Source organism: Pelobates fuscus, chromosome 1 (assembly GCF_036172605.1).
Source record: "Pelobates fuscus isolate aPelFus1 chromosome 1, aPelFus1.pri, whole genome shotgun sequence".
Lineage (NCBI taxonomy): Eukaryota > Metazoa > Chordata > Amphibia > Anura > Pelobatidae > Pelobates > Pelobates fuscus.
The window spans coordinates 242,005,365-242,022,770 of NC_086317.1; the positions used below are offsets into that span (position 1 = coordinate 242,005,365).

Sequence of the window (17,406 nt, forward strand, 5' to 3'; positions counted from 1 at the left end):
CCCTCTTGAACACTATGGCAATGGTGTTTTGTCTGGACACCTGCCTATCTCCATGTCACTGGTGCGCACTGGGTTTTCCACAGTGATATTACCCGTCAGCCCGTCAGAGGGCATAGGCCCAGCAGGCCAAACGAATGGACACAGAAAGGTTAGCCAAGCAAATCGTCACAGACGTAGCCGGCCATTGAAGTAGGCACCGACCCAGCAGGCTATTCAATGGGGCACAGGCATAGCAGGCCGTTCTTATGGGCACGGGCATAGCAGGCCAATCCTTTGGGCACAGACACAGCAGGTCAATCTTATGGGCACAGACACAGCAGGCCAATCTTATGGGCACAGACACAGCAGGCCAATCTTATGGGCACAGACACAGCAGGCCAATCTTATGGGCACAGACACAGCAGGCCAATATAATGGGCACAGACATAGCAGGCCAATCTTATGGGCACAGACATAGCAGGCCAATCTTATGGGCACAGACATAGCAGGCCAATCTTATGGGCACAGACATAGCAGGCCATTCTTATGGGCACAGACATAGCAGGCCAATCTTATGGGCACAGACATAGCAGGCCAATCTTATGGGCACAGACATAGCAGGCCAATCTTATGGGCACAGACATAGCAGGCCAATCTTATGGGCACAGACATAGCAGGCCATTCTTATGGGCACAGACATAGCAGGCCATTCTTATGGGCACAGACATAGCAGGCCGTTCTTATGGGCACAGACATAGCAGGCCGTTCTTATGGGCACAGACATAGCAGGCCGTTCTTATAGGCACAGACATAGCAGGCCGTTCTTATGGGCACAGACAAAGCAGGCCAATCAATGGGGCACAGACATAGCGGGCCAATCCATGGGTTGTGTATTACCATAATATCATTATTAACACGTATTTATATAGCGCCTTCCAATTCCGTAGCGCTTACGGTGGGTATTGAATGAGTAACGGGGACCTCTGAGTTCGGGTAGAGGTCCCTAAAAATTGTAGATCCACAGGGCATCTTGTGACATAGGACTCTTAGACAATCAACCCTTTTAGACAGCGTAATGCCATGTGAATAGCCTGGACCGGGACTGGCAGTCCCTAAATGCCCAGCAGGATAATAGTGGTATTCCAGCTGTATCGGGTATAAGCGGAAATTGTTCCAGTTACCATCATGTCCATGGGTGTAAGATCCACTGAACAATACTCACCTTAAACTGTGAGTTGGTATGCACTTGCTCACAGATCCGTTTGAAATTTCTTAGCATCTTATGGATTACCATCACCATACCACCTGAAGGGTACTGTAACCATGGACTCTTCCAGGAGTAGGATTAAACAATAGCCAACTCAATGACTCTCCCCAAGAACCCGATAAAATTGTATATTATCAGCGTAGACTGATCTCCCCTACCAGTTAGAGTCAGAGCCGGGTCTGGTAACATATATATGCCATGGACAGAGAAACCCTACGAGAGTAGTCTCATCTGAGGCCTCAAAGGTGGGCCAGAAAAATAAATACTGAGAAGCACATGAATCCTAGAATTAGCTGGCGCTGAATACGCCCTGTACAGAGCCTGTATAACAGTTCCAATATACCCGTAACACACAGTAAGCTGTGATATATCCTGATAGCAGAACTCGCAGTAATGACTGTCTGGGTAAAATCTGACGCAGGGTCAAGGAAAATATATAACTGCCTGATATGGGCACCTGAAAATTGCCCCAATAGAAAGAAGTAGTGATTAATGTAAAAAATGGTGACTGGGTGCTTTAAACACAAAGGAAGAGCAAGTACATAAAAAACGAAAACACACTATAAGAAAAAGAAAGTCTAAGCTGTAAACCTAGACAGCCAAGTATGAGGATATATACATAGATGTGTACTAAAAGGCAAGGTTGAGAGTCTACTAAGTTTTATTTATTGCAGGTATAAACAACAAAACCGAATGCCTTTGAGGCAGGATAGAACACAAAGTCAGGCAGCAGCCCGACTTCCATTAGGGCAACAAACCAGAAGGCAGATCTCCATAGAAGCATGCACAGCCGGGGGGGGGGGGGTCGCGATCTAAGCGCCCCCTCCTCCACCGGTCGGACACACGCGGTGCGGAGGCGGCCGCGACATGGGGCCAAGTGAGGAAGAAGATCCGGCCGTCGGGTACTCGCGCTCGATCACGAGTGCCCCAGGGACCGGCCTGAAAGGCACGGGACTGTCGGAGGAGACTCCGCGGTCTCGGAGCCCAGGGGGTCAGAGGCGGTAAGCCCACATCTGAGGGAAGGCAAAGCCCGGGAGGTCGGAGGGGGTGAGACAGTCAGCCCCCAGCCGACCGCGGGGGGAAACTACAGCCCGCCAAGCGGGGCAGAGGTAACAGGGGATACGCAAATATAGTATCTGGGGGGTAGCAGAGGGGGAGAAACACGGGTACAGTAAGGGTGAAAAAGCCCACCAAGACCCCCGAATCCATGCACAAACATATAAGGAATATATATATATAATAGAAGCCATAGATAGCTGACAAAACGAATACAAAGATGGCTATCAGATAAGAATGCAGGCAGATAATAATAGGGCATCTGCCATGAAAGGACAAGAACACCTTACAGAGAGGCATGCTATGTAGGAATAAAGCTACAGAAAAAATTATAAGCTCCCAGATAGATAAATTCAAATTACAGCAATAAACAAATAAATCCCAAGGCCACCCACTAATATTAGCAGGAGGCAGTGGTACTCTGACCTGTACTGATGCGGAGCAGCAAAGAAAGAGGAAATGATGCATGAGGAGGGGAGTTTTATAGTACCTAACTTTTTTCTGATTGGTTGTTTTTCTGTGCTGCTGTGGAGTTCTAGTAAAGAGAGACTTAAGCAAATACGAAGCCTCCTGTCATGTTATAAAATTTCCAGTCCTAATATAAGGTTGTGTTCATCAAAGGTTATTTTTTTATTCTTGTCATGACATCTTCCATATTTATGGTTAGACATATTGTAGAATTTCCTTGTCTCTAGTACTGGTTTGATTTGCCCAGTATACCAATGGATAACTTGCATTATTATTTACAATTACCACTGCGCGTTACTATGATCAGTTCTAACCACTATTACTTATTCTTGGCTCTGTGAATGAGACACTTTCCCTTTTTTCTTGATTTCATTGCACTGGCTATTTCTTATGGTTTCCATTCCATTGATCAACTTCAGGAGCTGTAATTGGGTAAATTAAAACCAACTATGACTTGGTTATTGATGATCAAGTTACTTACTTAAGGTCCTCAGCACTGACGGATCTTTATACTTTACGTCCCACGACTTTTGGATTGTTGCCCTGGAATCCTATGGTGTGTTCCACCTTAATTAACTATTTGGGATCACTATCTGAACTTAATGTGACAATTTATAAACCAATACCTAAAATAGTATAGTTTTTTTGTTACATATATTGAACTTTATTCCAATTATTCACAGATACCCTTAGAAAATTAAGTTTTGGTTAGTTACCGTTTACATAATATGTTGCCTTTTTTCCTTAACAGATCATTATTAATTTTACATTCTCCTATCAATTAGCCCTTGGGATGTTTCTATTACTGTTCCCAATACTCGTCCTGGTTGCTAATTACATCTAGATTTTCCGATGTGCAATCATAAGCTGCATTGTTTACATTTGAGAGGATACAACCGGGTGGGCCACTCTCCGTCTCTGCCTGTTTGACTCCAGACCCTTCCTTTCTTCCTGCATTTTTATTGGATCAAATCCTGGACCTCTTATTGGTGAATATCGCGTTTATTATTATTTATAAAGCGCTAACAAATTCTGCTGCGCTGTATAATGGGATTATGAGCACCTGTTGTAAGAGCTAAGAGTTTGGATGCTTATTCCAACTTGAAGAGCCACCTGACCAGCAAAACGCACGTCGGAGCTCTTAATGTATACCACTTAGTTGCCGTTTTGATTTGCTTGGCATACTGCAGTATGTGTATATATGTATGTATGTATTTTTCAAGAAGAGGAATATATAGTGCACCTAGCACAGTTAACATATCTTGTTGTGGCTATAGTTGATCATTGTTTTTCAGCCTGATAGTTGAAGTGTCCTTGACGGCAAATTCAGGGACTAAAGACTTATTTTAATAAATCATTAGGTGCACTCGAAGGCACAGAATTTGGTTAATCCGGATCTCTTCTCTGTCCTTCGATCCTTTTTTAAAATTCTTTATTCTGTTGTGCATAGCATTTTCAAACAGGCATGTGCTGCCATTTCAGTGGTAACAGGATTTGATGTAATATATTTAGAGTGACAATTGCATGGCATAGAGGTATTTAGCACATTAGGTTATTCAATAAGGAATAACAGGAACATTTAACAGTTTGGTTAGTCACATCTACACAGTGGAGTTGGTCCAGTATTGTGTGATATTCGGCTATGTAATCTATGTGATAGGTTGTAGTCTACTATGGGACTAGCTAATCGTGGTAGGGTGTGAATGCTGGGCAGGCGTGGTGGTTCAAACGCACCACGGTGTCTTGTATCAGCTGTATGTCTGTCTGGTCGTATGCCCTCAGAGTAGCATTGTGGGTGTTTAAATCTTCCATGCTCGTGTCTATCATGCTGTGTAGTAAGCCAGGGACATAGGTATTGTGTTTGTGTCTGGTGTATTTGTACCTGTGCTGTCATTGAGGGTGTCTTGCTCTGCCTCTACATTGGGGTTGGGGACTCCTAGCCTATGTGGGCTATAGGCCCAGGGACCTGAATGTCCATGAGTTAGTCAGATCAGGAAAAAAAAAAAATCATAGTAAACATAAAACATTAAAATAACATCTGGGAGTTTCTCCTTTTGGGGTGAGGACGGTGTGGAATAATAGTCTGACTTAGTCAGATCTTGGGTTTTGCAATCAGGCTAGTGTTCATGGAACCTGAGACCCCAGTCCACTCGTTCCCGGAACCTGAGACCCCAGTCCACTCGTTCCCAGAGTGTGAGGTGAGACGGCCATGTGCTCCCTCAGCTCTCCGTGGCGTTTCGGTGCCTGGTTCGGCAAGCCAAGAGTTTTCAGGTAGTTGGAGGCTTCATCTGGCAATGTGAGGACTTGTGTGGTCCCTGCGCGGGTAATTTCCAGGGCGCCCCCCCCGCTTCCCACCTGTAGGCTATACCTGCAGCACGTAGCTGTGTGGTGGCCGGGCCGTACGATTTGCGCCATAGTAGCGTGGCCCTCGATAAGTCCTGGTAAAAGATTAGCTCTGAGTCCTCAAAGGGTAGTGGTGTTCGGTCCTTGAGCGCCGCAATGATATGGAGCTTGTCCTGAACTGTTACGCATCTTAGAATAACGTCTCAAGCTGCAGGGGATTTCAGGTGTGTGTAGGTCAGGAGCAGGTAGATTCCATCTATGGCGATTCTTTGCAGCTGCGTGGGGGAGTATACTGGACAGGAGGCGCCTAACATAGTGAGGCAGTTCCTCGGTTGCGATTGCGTTTGGGATTCCCCTAATTTTTATGTGTGTGCGCCTTTGTCGATCTTCTATGGTGGCCGTTTTGAGTGCCATGAGTTTTTGATGATGCTGTATATTTTGTACCTATTCATCCAGTGTTAGGTGTGTTTTGAACTCCACCACGTCTTGCTCTAAGGCTGTTACCCGGTCCGTGACCATTTGCACCTCTGTCTTGAGGAGGGCCGTGTCAGCTGCTAAGAGCTTGTGTATGTCAGCGAGCAGGAGTTTGAGATCTCCCATGGTGGCTGGTGCAGCGTCGTCAGGGGATTCAGGCTGCTGTATCAGCTCTGTCTTTGTGGTCGGAGGGGTCTCTGGTCTCCCTTGCACTGGGTGGGGAGTGTGTTCTGTTTCCCATGGGCATGGGTGCTGGACGCGACTGCGCCGGGCGTTGCAGCAGCGCGCCTATGTCTCTGCCTTCTGCCGCAGGTTTTTGGGATCTGCGCCCCATTGCCGGTAAGTGAGCTGGTGTTTCGGTCGGTGAGGGGGGTGGTAGTCCTGGAGGTGTCCTTAAGGGCCAATGTAAACACTGCCCTTTCTCTGAAGTTTACAGCAAAAAGCTTGAAGGGAACGATTCCACTCCCCAGAACAAATGCAATAAGCTGTAGTTGTTCTGGTGACTATAGTGTCCCTTTCATAAAAGTTACTTTTAAAAGAGCACTAGAGTGCCAGGAAAGCTTACTAATTTTCCTGGCACTATAGGGTTATTAGGTCCCGTCCCGTCCGTCCCCCCCTCCTGCTGGGCCGAAGAGGTTAAAACCCCTTCAGCCACTCTCCTTAATCCAGCACTGGTGACCTCTCCTCCCCATACCAACATCAGCTCCAAATGCGCATGTGCAGCCAGAGCCGTGTGTGAATTCAAACCGCCCATAGGAGAGCATTACTCAATGCTTATTTATGGGGTTATTTGTAGGTATTTTTCCAAGAACAAAATTCAATGCATAAAATTAATAAATACATGCATGTTTTAATTTGTGATATCTGCTAAACAGTGTTTTTTATTTTGGTATTTTTAATATATTTATTTTTGTTTTCAACATTAATTGTATTAAAAAGACTATAAAATGGGACAATCCCCTGTTAAATACAAATTGACTATTTAGCAGATAATCCCACAATAAAAAATATCCATGCATTTTTTCATTGGGGTAAATCTAAAAACATCTCCTCTCTTAATTCAGCTCAAACTTATCAGTTTCCCAATGCAGCTCAAGGGCAAGCCTTTTGCTGGCAATTGCCAGCCTCCTGAGTTTGGCTTCATTGCTCTAAACATCTTCAAATTAACAAAACAGGTTGTCTGACATATGGGGAGTTGTAACAAGTTTAATTGATTTAAAAAAAAAAAAAAAGTGTAAATTTCTATTTAAATCTACACTTATTTTGTAAAATGAAAAAGACCAACGCTACACACAAAGCACTTTAGCAAGGTTAGAGCTTAAGGGGTCTGGAGTGTTCTTTTAAGAAACGATTCTGTCCCAACACCGAACGTTCCTAAAAATGCACGAATTAAAGCATCCTGCCTTTATGAAAGCAAGCCTTTAAAGTGGCACTGTCACCATCTGTGAACTTTGCATAATATTTCCGCTTGGGATCCGGTGGCCAGATGGGGGCGTTAGTTTAACTTATTTGACCCTGTCCCTCATGGGCACCACCAGCTTCTTCCACATGTGTAAGAGTACAGCACTGAGATCCCACGAGACCCATCATAGACAGAGTCAATTCCCTGCAGCAGTGGGGGGATTGACACTTCTAGAAGGAGGTAACTCCAAGTGTCCAGAAGTGTAAGGCGTAGAAAAAAAAAATACTGAGACAAACTTTGTCTCAGTATATCTTTTGACTGGATATGAATACCTGTGAAATCCCAACAGAGTCAATATGAGTTTTTCATAAAGATTTTAGGGTCAGATGACAATGCTATGCTACTTTAGTCATTTGTCATTTGCTTTAGTGAACTTTACCAGTGCTTTTACATTAAAGGAGCACAAAAATATTTCTGACCCTATCGTGTTTAAACCACCATCTAGCCCCCCTAAATATAGTAAAATCTTACTTGTATTCAAGTCTGCAGCTGCTACCTCTGCCCGTGAACTTCTTCTGTCTGCTGACATCAGAAGTGATGGTCTGAGCCAATCACAATGCTTCCCTATAGGATTGGCAGAGACCGTCAAGGAAGCACATCAGGGGCAAAGTCAACACAAGTCAAACACAGCCCTGGCCAATCAGTATCTCCTCAGACAGACAAATTTAATAAATGCATCTCTACAAGGAAAGTTCAGTGTCTGCGTGTAGAGGGTGGAGACACTGAATGGCAGTGCTGCACACTAAGCAGGACTGCCCCAGGAAACACCTCTAGTAGCCATCTGAGGAGTGGCCAGTGAAGTTATCACTAGGCGGTAATGTAAACACTGCAAAGACATTGTTTACAGCAAAAAGCCTGAAGGGAATTATTCAGTTCACCAGAACAAATGCAATAGGCTGTAATTGTTCTGGTGACTATAGTGTCCCTTTACCATGCTTGAGTTGCATCCACCTCAACTGTGTTTTATGACCATAACTCATGTGTATTCAACCTAGTTTTAAAATATGTAGATGCCACCTTCTGCAAACCTACACAAATCAGGCGTATAATCTTTGTCTACATCAGTTATTCAAATATAGGCAGCTATCAAGTGGTGTTAAATATATACTTTTCCATTAGGAATGTTTATGAGGTGCAAGACCGAACACTCTCCCTGTGGTGTTTCCTCAATGAATCTAAGCAACGGCCCAAGCTACTGAACCCTATGTATAAGCCAAACCCCCTTACCATCTGGCCATCAGTGGCACCGCAAAGCTTACAACTGTGGGAAGGTAAGAATGACTGAAGAAGTGATAATTATTGGGGCAGACTTAGAAAAGTAGCACAGTATAAATCTAATTTTCTCCGTCTTCCAACAGGTTTCTTCCTCCGGTACCTGCTACCCTCAAAAAACACAGAACTTGCCTGGCAACGTATATTGGAACTTGTTGAGCAAAGCAAATCCCACTGACCACTAAAGATAAAAGACTTTTCTTCATATATCATTTGCAAGCATTCAGAAATTACATCACAATGAAAAATCGAGTTTGGAATTAGAACTTTTTTTTATGTCAAGTTGTTGTATGATGGAGACAAACGTGTTATGGCAACAGGCTTCCCTCTAATAAAACATGTTTCTTAAAGCAAGGTAGAGACTGTATATATCACTCCTTAATGGCAAGATAAAATGCACAAATCAAGATGGAAAGCAAGCAAATCTAAAGGAGAAAAATGGCATAACATGCACAGAGATACTGGATACCAGTGGGCACTGGATAGTCTAGTATTATTAAAAAAAAAAATTCAGTCTCTAATTTTGCTACGCATCAGATGGAATTTATTTCTATGCCATATTTAATTGCAAATTCCAATAAGTAACGCAGGGGCGAAAAAAAATACAAGTACATGGGTTTAGAAAATAAAGTCTTAAACAGGATATAGTAAAATTCTTGAATTTTATAAATAGTCATATCCTTTGTGTTTATCCCAATTTGGAACTGGAGACTTTTAAACTCATGGTGTGGACTGCCAAGTAGGAAAGTTTTGTTATTGAGAAAATAATCTGTCCGAAAGCGGGAGTCATCTTAACATTCAAAATCAAAATCGAAATATTGCTGGTCGAAGTAATGTATTCTGACATATCCATCCTCTCCTCCGCTGCTGTAACTACAAAGAGATAGTGGACACGTATTAATAAAAAATAAACACACTGTCATAGTTATTCAGTAAAGCCAGTTTCAAATTCTAGACCAAAATAGCTAACTTGGAGAAGTTCAGCTATTTTGAACTTAAATTTGATATTCACTTTAATTCCTAACAATTCTCACTTTAGTAAACGTCCACAAATACACACAATATCTTTTCATTACCTTTTGCCATCTGGGTGGAAAGCCAAGCTATTAATTGGACCAAAATGACCCTTCACTCTACCAAATTCCTCTTCAACGGCCACATGGAAGAACCTACAAGAGACAAGAGGTTAGATGGTTGTCTACGCACTGTGGGAACGCTATATGCTCACATACTAGAAGCTCACCTGGCCTCAAATTTCCCAATTCTGGTTGATGTTGTGGTCACATCCATAGCTTCCTGTCCACCTCCCAAAACAACCTGCATGCAAAACAGAGAGTCAGAGGCCAACAAGAGAATTGCATTAAATGAACTATCTATATGAAAAAACAAACCGCTTCCTTACATGGTCATATATTGGTGACAGGGCAGCAGAGTTAACTGGTCTCTCTGTACGGAAAGATTTTTGATGTTCCAGTGTTGTAGTATCAAATAGCTGCAAAAGGAACAAAAATTAAACATTCAGCATACTTCTGCATGGCAGATAAAAAGTGCACAGTGTTATGAAATAGATTGGTGCATTATAACAAAAACATTCTACAAGAGCAGTGACAAATCTACTTCAAGGGACACTACAGTCAGCAGAGCTACTACAGCTTAATGCAGTGTTTTTTTTGTATCTATAGCATGTCCTTGCAGGCTGAGCACTGTAAATGCTGCCTTTTCAAAGAAAATGCAGTGTATACATTACTGCCTAGGAACACCTCTAGTGGTAGTCACTACCAGAGCTACTTCCTGGGTTAGTGCTGCAGAGAGTGCAGCACTGGCCTTCAGGGAGTCCGTGCAGTGCATGGAGGCTTTGAATGTTCCCCATAGAGATAGGAGAAAAGTCAAATTTTTCATGCAAGGAGGGCCGGTGACCTAAATAGTTAAACATAGCATTAGGAATATATGTTTTTATTTCTGACACTAGTGTTCCTTTAACACTATATTTCTGACACTAGTGTTCCTTTAACACTATATTTCTGACACTAGTGTTCCTTTAAGTGACCTGAAATTCTAATTTATAAAACTCTCCTAAGAAGGGTTATTTCCAAAAACAAACCTTAAAGGGACACTAGGCATTCCAACTTCTAATATTTTTTGATAAGCTTTTCAAATGATTTAAAAAAAAAAAAAAAAAGATAAAAATAAATAAATATATTTAATTTCAAAAGCTTATCCAAGAATTATTTAATTGACTCCTAAATAGGTTATAGTGCCTGATGTCCCCTAGCACGGTCCTTCCATTCATTGTTAATCAATTTTTAAGGGGCCCCTGGCCACCCAAAGCCCAGTCATTACTAGAAGGTATAGTTAAGGCAATACGTTTCTGGTTTATAAATAAAAAGCATGCATGTGTACAGAACCTCCCCAACCTTTGAACACCATTCAATAATTCAACAATAATTACTGGGGTGAAGGATAGACAACTTTCACTTTCAATATTGTTATTCCAAAAGGTCTACTTTTGGAATAACAATATTGGTATGTTGTAAGACAGAGGGGGTTATTATTAAATTAATAATTAAATTATTATTAAATTAATTTACCATGATCACTTCTGGTCCAATTATGAAAGGAAATGCATAAAACAGGTTTGATTTATTAAAGAGAAATTTAGATTTTTTTTTCCCACCACACTATTTGTTCATGAGCATCACAGAGAGCTTCTGTATAATATATATATACCGTATATACTCGAGTATAAGACGAGTTTTTCAGCACATTTTTTGTGCTGAAAAACTCCCACTCGTCTTATACTCGAGTGAGTGTCTGTATTATGGCAATTTTCATTGCCATAATACAGACTGGGGGGAGAGGGGGGCTGGCAGAGCTGTAACTTACCTTCACAGCAGCTCCTGTCAGCTCCCTTCTCTCTCCTCCGTCCGTGCAGCTCCCAGGTCGGCTTCCTCTGCAACTCTCGCGAGAGCCGCGGGGTCAGAGCGTTGCCACGGGTTACCGTGGCAACGCTCCGCGCGGCCGCGAGAGTTGCAGAGGAAGCCGACCTGGGAGCTGCACGGACGGAGGAGAGAGAAGGGAGCTGACCGGAGCTGCTGTGAAGGTAAGTTACAGCTTCCTGACAGCCCCCCTCCTACAGCCCATCCACTGGACCACCAGGGAGTGAGAGCCCCCCTCCCTGGCCAGCTAACAGGCAGGGAGGGGGGACGAAAAAATAAAAATATTAATAAAACAAATAATAAGAAAAAAAAATATTAAAATAATAATAACAAAAAAAATAATACAATTAATAATAAAATAAAAAAATAATTACCTAAAAAAAACAAAAAAAATATTAAGATAATAATTAAAAAAATGCCCAACCCCCACCAATGCTCTGCACACACACACACACTGCACTCATACACACACACTGCATTCATCATTCATTATATACACACTGCACTCATATACACACACTGCACTCATATACACACACTGCACTCATATACACACACTGCACTCATATACACACACTGCACTCATATACACACACTGCACTCATATACACACACTGCACTCATATACACACACTGCACTCATATACACACACTGCACTCATATACACACACTGCACTCCATTCATTATATACACACTGCACTCATACACACTGCATACACACACACTGCATTCATTATATACACACGCTGTAAATAAATATTCAGTTAATATAATTTTTTTAGGATCTAATTTTATTTAGAAATTTACCAGTAGCTGCTTCATTTCCCACCCTAGTCTTATACTCGAGTCAATACGTTTTCCCAATTTTTGGGGGTAAAATTAGGGGCCTCGGCTTATATTCGGGTCGGCTTATACTCGAGTATATACGGTATATATATATATATATATAATTAAAAAAATGCTGTTAAGCTTTAGATTGCTAACAGGAGCACCATCAACAGTATGAATTAAAGCAAGAAATCATACATTTTTCACAACGCATTGATGAAAATTAAAAGAAAAACCCTATAAAATGCCTCTCACCTTAGCTGTGCAGTCCTTGGATGCAGTGATAAACATAGTCATATCCCTGGAGCTCTGAATGTCATTAATCTGCTTAGAATGCTCTTTGATAGTGTTGACAATTTCTCCAGACTAAGCAAAACATAGGAACAAAGAATTAAGACATTACAAGGAGTGAGGCGTCACATTATTATATATTTGTTTATGATTGTTGAGCATTTAGACACAGTAACTGCTCTTTTTGCAGCTCGCCTAAACTTAAGGATAACATTTTGCAATTTACTTTTCAATTCTTCAAAATTGCAGGTCTAACCTTAGCACTGTATTGGTTTAGTTCTCCATTCTCGTGCCCTGCAATAACATGTTCGCCAAGAGGGCCCCACACAGCACTGGTTATCTTGGATTCACTGCATGGGATTTTCATATAAGGCTCATTATCTTCTGCAACGGTGAAAAAGAGTTGACACTGCGGTTAAAGCTGGACTACGGGTTTATTACCAGATCAAACGTTTTGAAGCTTCACTTTCTTCAAATCAATTTTCTATGGAAATTCCATTAATGGCAATTAAAAAGGCAGTCAAAACAATAGCACTTAACTGCCTTTAGTATGAGCTTGTTTCAAATCTGATATTCTATTAGCAGCAACAAGTTAAATAGATATAAATGCAGACTCTGCTTACACTTGATATACTAAGCTTTTGCATTGAACTCAAAGAGGTTCAAGATAATGAACAATTCATATTTGGATCACTCAAATACATCCTTTGAAGGAATAAAACTAAACATGGATTTTATGTCTAAAATCAGTGACTTTTACTGGACTTGCAAATCAGCACATTTTTTTTATCATTGCTTTAAAGGATGACTCCACACCCATAAAGCACTTAAAGCTTGCTATGAGAAATCGGCACTTTTATAGTAAATTAATGTCAAACAAGGGAGGTTTCCTCTTGCTTTCCTTACATGAAGAAAGAGTCAAAACGCACTCTTCTTGAGCACATATTTCCTTCTCAGACTTCACATCAGAACTCTGTACTGTAGGTGCACACACTGGAGAAGCTTCAGAGGCTACAAGTTATTTTCCCGTAAACCCTATTATTGCAGTCAAAAGCTGCAGAGTGGAAGTGCTGCATGCCCTATGCTGCATAGGGATGGCACCAACATAATCTTAGTACCATAATCACTACAATGAGGTTCAATGGTAATTAAGAATCCCCCAGCCAAACAATATTCCCCACATCCTCACCAATTTGGGCAGGATCCCGCAGATCAATAAAGCTCACAAAACACTGATATCCCATCTGCTTGTCTGTAGAAAACATGATTATGTTGCCTCCGAAGTCAAATCCACAAGTCCTCACAGCGGAGTTTGTCTCCAGCAAAGCCAGCTGTTTTCCTGGAATAAGTACAATATATATCAATCAGACAGCACAGGAGAGCAGGAGCCCTTTGGGTCAAACATCATAAGAGTACTAGTGCGGTTTGGGGGAAATGTAGCATATGAAATACTCACCTGTCTCACAATCAAAGAGCCTGCAAGAGTTATCAGCAGATCCAGACAGTACATGACGCGTGTCCCCTAGATGCAAAGTTAAGTCATAATATAGAGATGTTTTTTGCCCCCACTTTAAGCAACATTCTTTTAGTAAGAGTATCTTTATCTATATCCAGGGCTTAAATGGACACTCCACTACCAAAATAGAAGAACAAGTTTTACTGTTTAGTAGATACACCCCTCAATTAAAAACTGCATACATTTAATAAATTGCAGATGGCTTGCCTGAACCCTTTGCAAGCCCTCCCCTTCTAGCCCAGCCCAGACTTTCTGTGGTTGACCAATTACAGTGGTCTCAATACAGTTCAATAAGAAGTCTTTGCAAGGCAAGTGCTCTGAACAATTGCTGCCTCAGGAGTTTAGTTCCACTGAGCTAACCAAATAGGATGTAATATCATGGGCTTTTTTGTTGACAGCCAGAGGGGTGTAACAAGGTTAATTTATAAAAAAAAAAAAAAAAAAAAATGCCAATTTCTATTGAAATCTGCACTTTACATTTATATATATAAAAAAAAAAAAAAAAAAAAAAAAAAGGACACACTGTTCACACATAAAGCATGTCAGCAAACTGAAGTGCTTTGAAGGTCCGGAGTGTCCCTTTAACATTTCAAGTCCAATGATACTAGCCAAGACTTAAAAGTTTTTAGCCACTTCAAGCCTGAAGGGTTAATGTTACACTCCTTAGGGGTGATTTTCTCCTCGCACAGCGATAACTTATAATTTGCCAATTGCTAGTGGAAATTTTGAAACCTGTATAGTCCATATTAATGTAATAACCAACTATGCCCCACTGCTAATCTTCTGTATGTAGATCACTTACTACTGTTTTACTTCAAAATTTGCATCACATCTGTGAACTATAACAATTGACAGAAATATGCAGATAAAAATGGTTTGCTGATTAAGGATACAGTCAACGTCCACACACCACACCGCTCCCGTATGTCCATTGTATGTTCCCAGCCGTTCGCCATTCACGGAGTACCAAACATTCACCACCTGTAGAATAAACACAATGATCAACTGCTGTGCACACCAACTGTTAACACTTTCCAGCTACAAAGATTATAGAATCATTTTCTATATTATAAAGAAGTGTAAATCATTCTTGAAGAAAAAAAAAAAATATATATAGTTATATTTGGTATTAAAATGTCTGCATAAGTAAGTGCATACTGACATGTAATCTGTAAAACCAAAAAAACGGTGACAAAAGAATATAAATAAAATATAGGTAAAAATAAGGCAACTATGTCAGGAGCAGTACTCACAGGGTCTTTGGCAACTGTAAAGAGCAAGTCTCCATCACGATTATATTTTATCTGAGTGATGGCACGTTCATGGCCTTGAAGCAGGATGGGCCTCTGAAAAAGAAAATCTGTAATATTAATACGGCACAATTTACAATGTAATTGCCGGGAACCCACACGGCTATGCAATTAAAAAAAGTGTTTGTTTTCTTTTCTTTAATTGAAGGAGCTATGCATTCTGCTATGTAAAAGGGACCATGTAGGCAGTATAGCCATTTCATCTCACTAAATTAGTTACAGTGCCTGGAGACCTCTGGCACTTTCCCTCCAGTTAATATTTAACTATTTTTGAGCAGTTTGCAGCAGGATGCATAACTCTGGGACAATTGTCTTGTTCAAAATCTTTAGCTTTGCAAAAAGTATATATATATATATAAAAAAACAAATAAAAAAAATTATCTTCCTTGCACTTTCCTAGAAGAAACTCTAGCCAACCAAAGTCTGATCCTTAGGAATGCAGAAAACCACATTGCGCATGCACAAATGAAAGATCTTGCAACATCAGTGACGCTGCAAAAACCCCAGTACAAAGACCGGCAATGAAAGCACAAAACTGCGCGCATATGGTGGTAGTCCAGCAGATGCCCCACCTGCGCATACTCTATATTGTTCAGTGAGGATTATAAACCACTAGCATCCAAACTAAAAAAGGTACTCTGTGAAGGACAGATTAGAGCAGTTTTATGACTTCCATGATATACATATGTTAATCTACATAACTTCCTGCCTGCTCATACTACGAAGCACAACATCCATTAAATTCTGCCATAGAATGAAATGAATTGTGAATCTGTTTGTCGTTCCAGCCCATGACAAAAGTTTATTGTTGACGGTAAAGAAAAACATAGCAACTGATAGTCGCTAACGTAAAATTGTTCTGAGTACTTTATACGGTATAGATAGCAACACACAAGCAGCAAGCCTGCTGTAGCATAGTCTTATGAGTGACAGCCTCAATGCTCGTTTGGCCCTGACCCTATCCCAAGTTCAGACATAACTTTCTTTCACTGTATTTGTGAGTATGTCAGGAGCAGCTACAAGACTGTGTTGAGGGGGCTAGTATATTAAAAAATAAAAGTAACCTGGCAATGAGCTGTGACAGCAGTTTGAGTACATGTTCTGCTTTCTGTCTACCTGGCATTACATTTCTCTATTTAAATCGCGCAATTCAGGGACATTTCCCTAGAAAACTTAAAGGAACACTATAGGTATGCAGACCATTTTAGTGAAATTAAGTGGTCTGGGTGCTATGTCCTCTCCGTTTTAACCCTGCATCAGAAAATATTGCTATTCTGCAGGAACAGCAATGCTTACTTTGCATTAGTTAACTTGTCTGTAATGTAATACTGACAGCCACTAGAGGTGCTTCCACTGTATAGCAAACCATTTTAATCAGATGGTCTCCACCATTTTGCTGCGCATGCACACTGGCTGAGATCATCGATCTTGGTGATCTCAACCAAAGAGGCAGAGCATCTCAGTGGAGATATGACTAAGGAACAAAGGTAAGTAAAATAATTTATATAAAATAATCTGTCAGTGCAGGTTAGGTCAGGACACCTAAATGGTGACTAGGGCACAGTAGCAATACATATTTCTATTCCCAATGCTAAGGTGATCCTTTAAGAGTAAATTTCCAACCCAAAATTCTATGCAACCTATTATATATGCCTTAAAGGTAGATCCCCAGATGTTGGAGAACTACAAGTCACATACCTTTAGCATGGCAAAGCATCCTGGCATTAAGAGAAGCACAACTTATGCAGCAACTATGACAAGTAAAAGGGATCTATAATAATGTTATAGTCACTACAACAACAACAAAAAAAAAAACACACGCTAATTTATTAGGTATGTGAATAGTATGTTTGATGGGATCCGGCCACGCTCAGTGTGCTGGCTGCTATATCCAGGCTCGCTGCTGATAGAGGGCCAGGCTCTGGCAGTCACCGTGATGGCTGTTCGGGATATCCCCGGGTTATGCGGGTGGTTACAAACTCTCCCTATTCAATAGCGGTGCGGCCCCCGGGCCAGGCCCAGATATAGCGATTTATACTGTGACCCTGCTTTACTCACCATGGTTCGACTTCTCTCCGAGCCGGGAACAAGCGTGTGCAGAAAGGATCAGGAAGCTGGAGTGATAGAGATGGGGCTGCGCTAGTCTCTATGGTTGTCGGAGGCGGAAGTGCGTGCTACAGTGTGTTTCTGGGAAACAGTGCG

General features: G+C 41.4%; 2 protein-coding genes across 2 annotated transcripts in view; one reads left to right on the forward strand and one right to left on the reverse strand.

The window, feature by feature from the left end:
- LOC134611803 (myotubularin-related protein 9-like) overlaps positions 1-8,675 on the forward strand; it is a 21,809-nt gene extending 13,134 nt beyond the window's left edge. The window contains exons 9-10 of the mRNA XM_063456047.1: positions 8,169-8,320; positions 8,408-8,675. Coding sequence (XP_063312117.1) covers positions 8,169-8,320; positions 8,408-8,499 — 244 coding nt within the window. The 3' untranslated portion in view covers positions 8,500-8,675. The remainder of the gene's footprint in view (positions 1-8,168; positions 8,321-8,407) is intronic.
- Positions 8,570-17,354, reverse strand: EIF3I (eukaryotic translation initiation factor 3 subunit I). Its single transcript, XM_063456059.1, has 11 exons — positions 17,263-17,354; positions 15,148-15,240; positions 14,788-14,875; positions 13,835-13,900; positions 13,568-13,717; positions 12,635-12,762; positions 12,343-12,453; positions 9,724-9,813; positions 9,565-9,638; positions 9,398-9,490; positions 8,570-9,194 (listed from the first exon to the last, which is right to left on the reverse strand). Exons 1-11 carry the CDS (start codon positions 17,263-17,265, stop codon positions 9,113-9,115), a joined length of 978 nt encoding a protein of 325 aa, XP_063312129.1. The 5' UTR covers positions 17,266-17,354; the 3' UTR covers positions 8,570-9,112.
- Between the last annotated feature and the right edge of the window lie 52 nt (positions 17,355-17,406).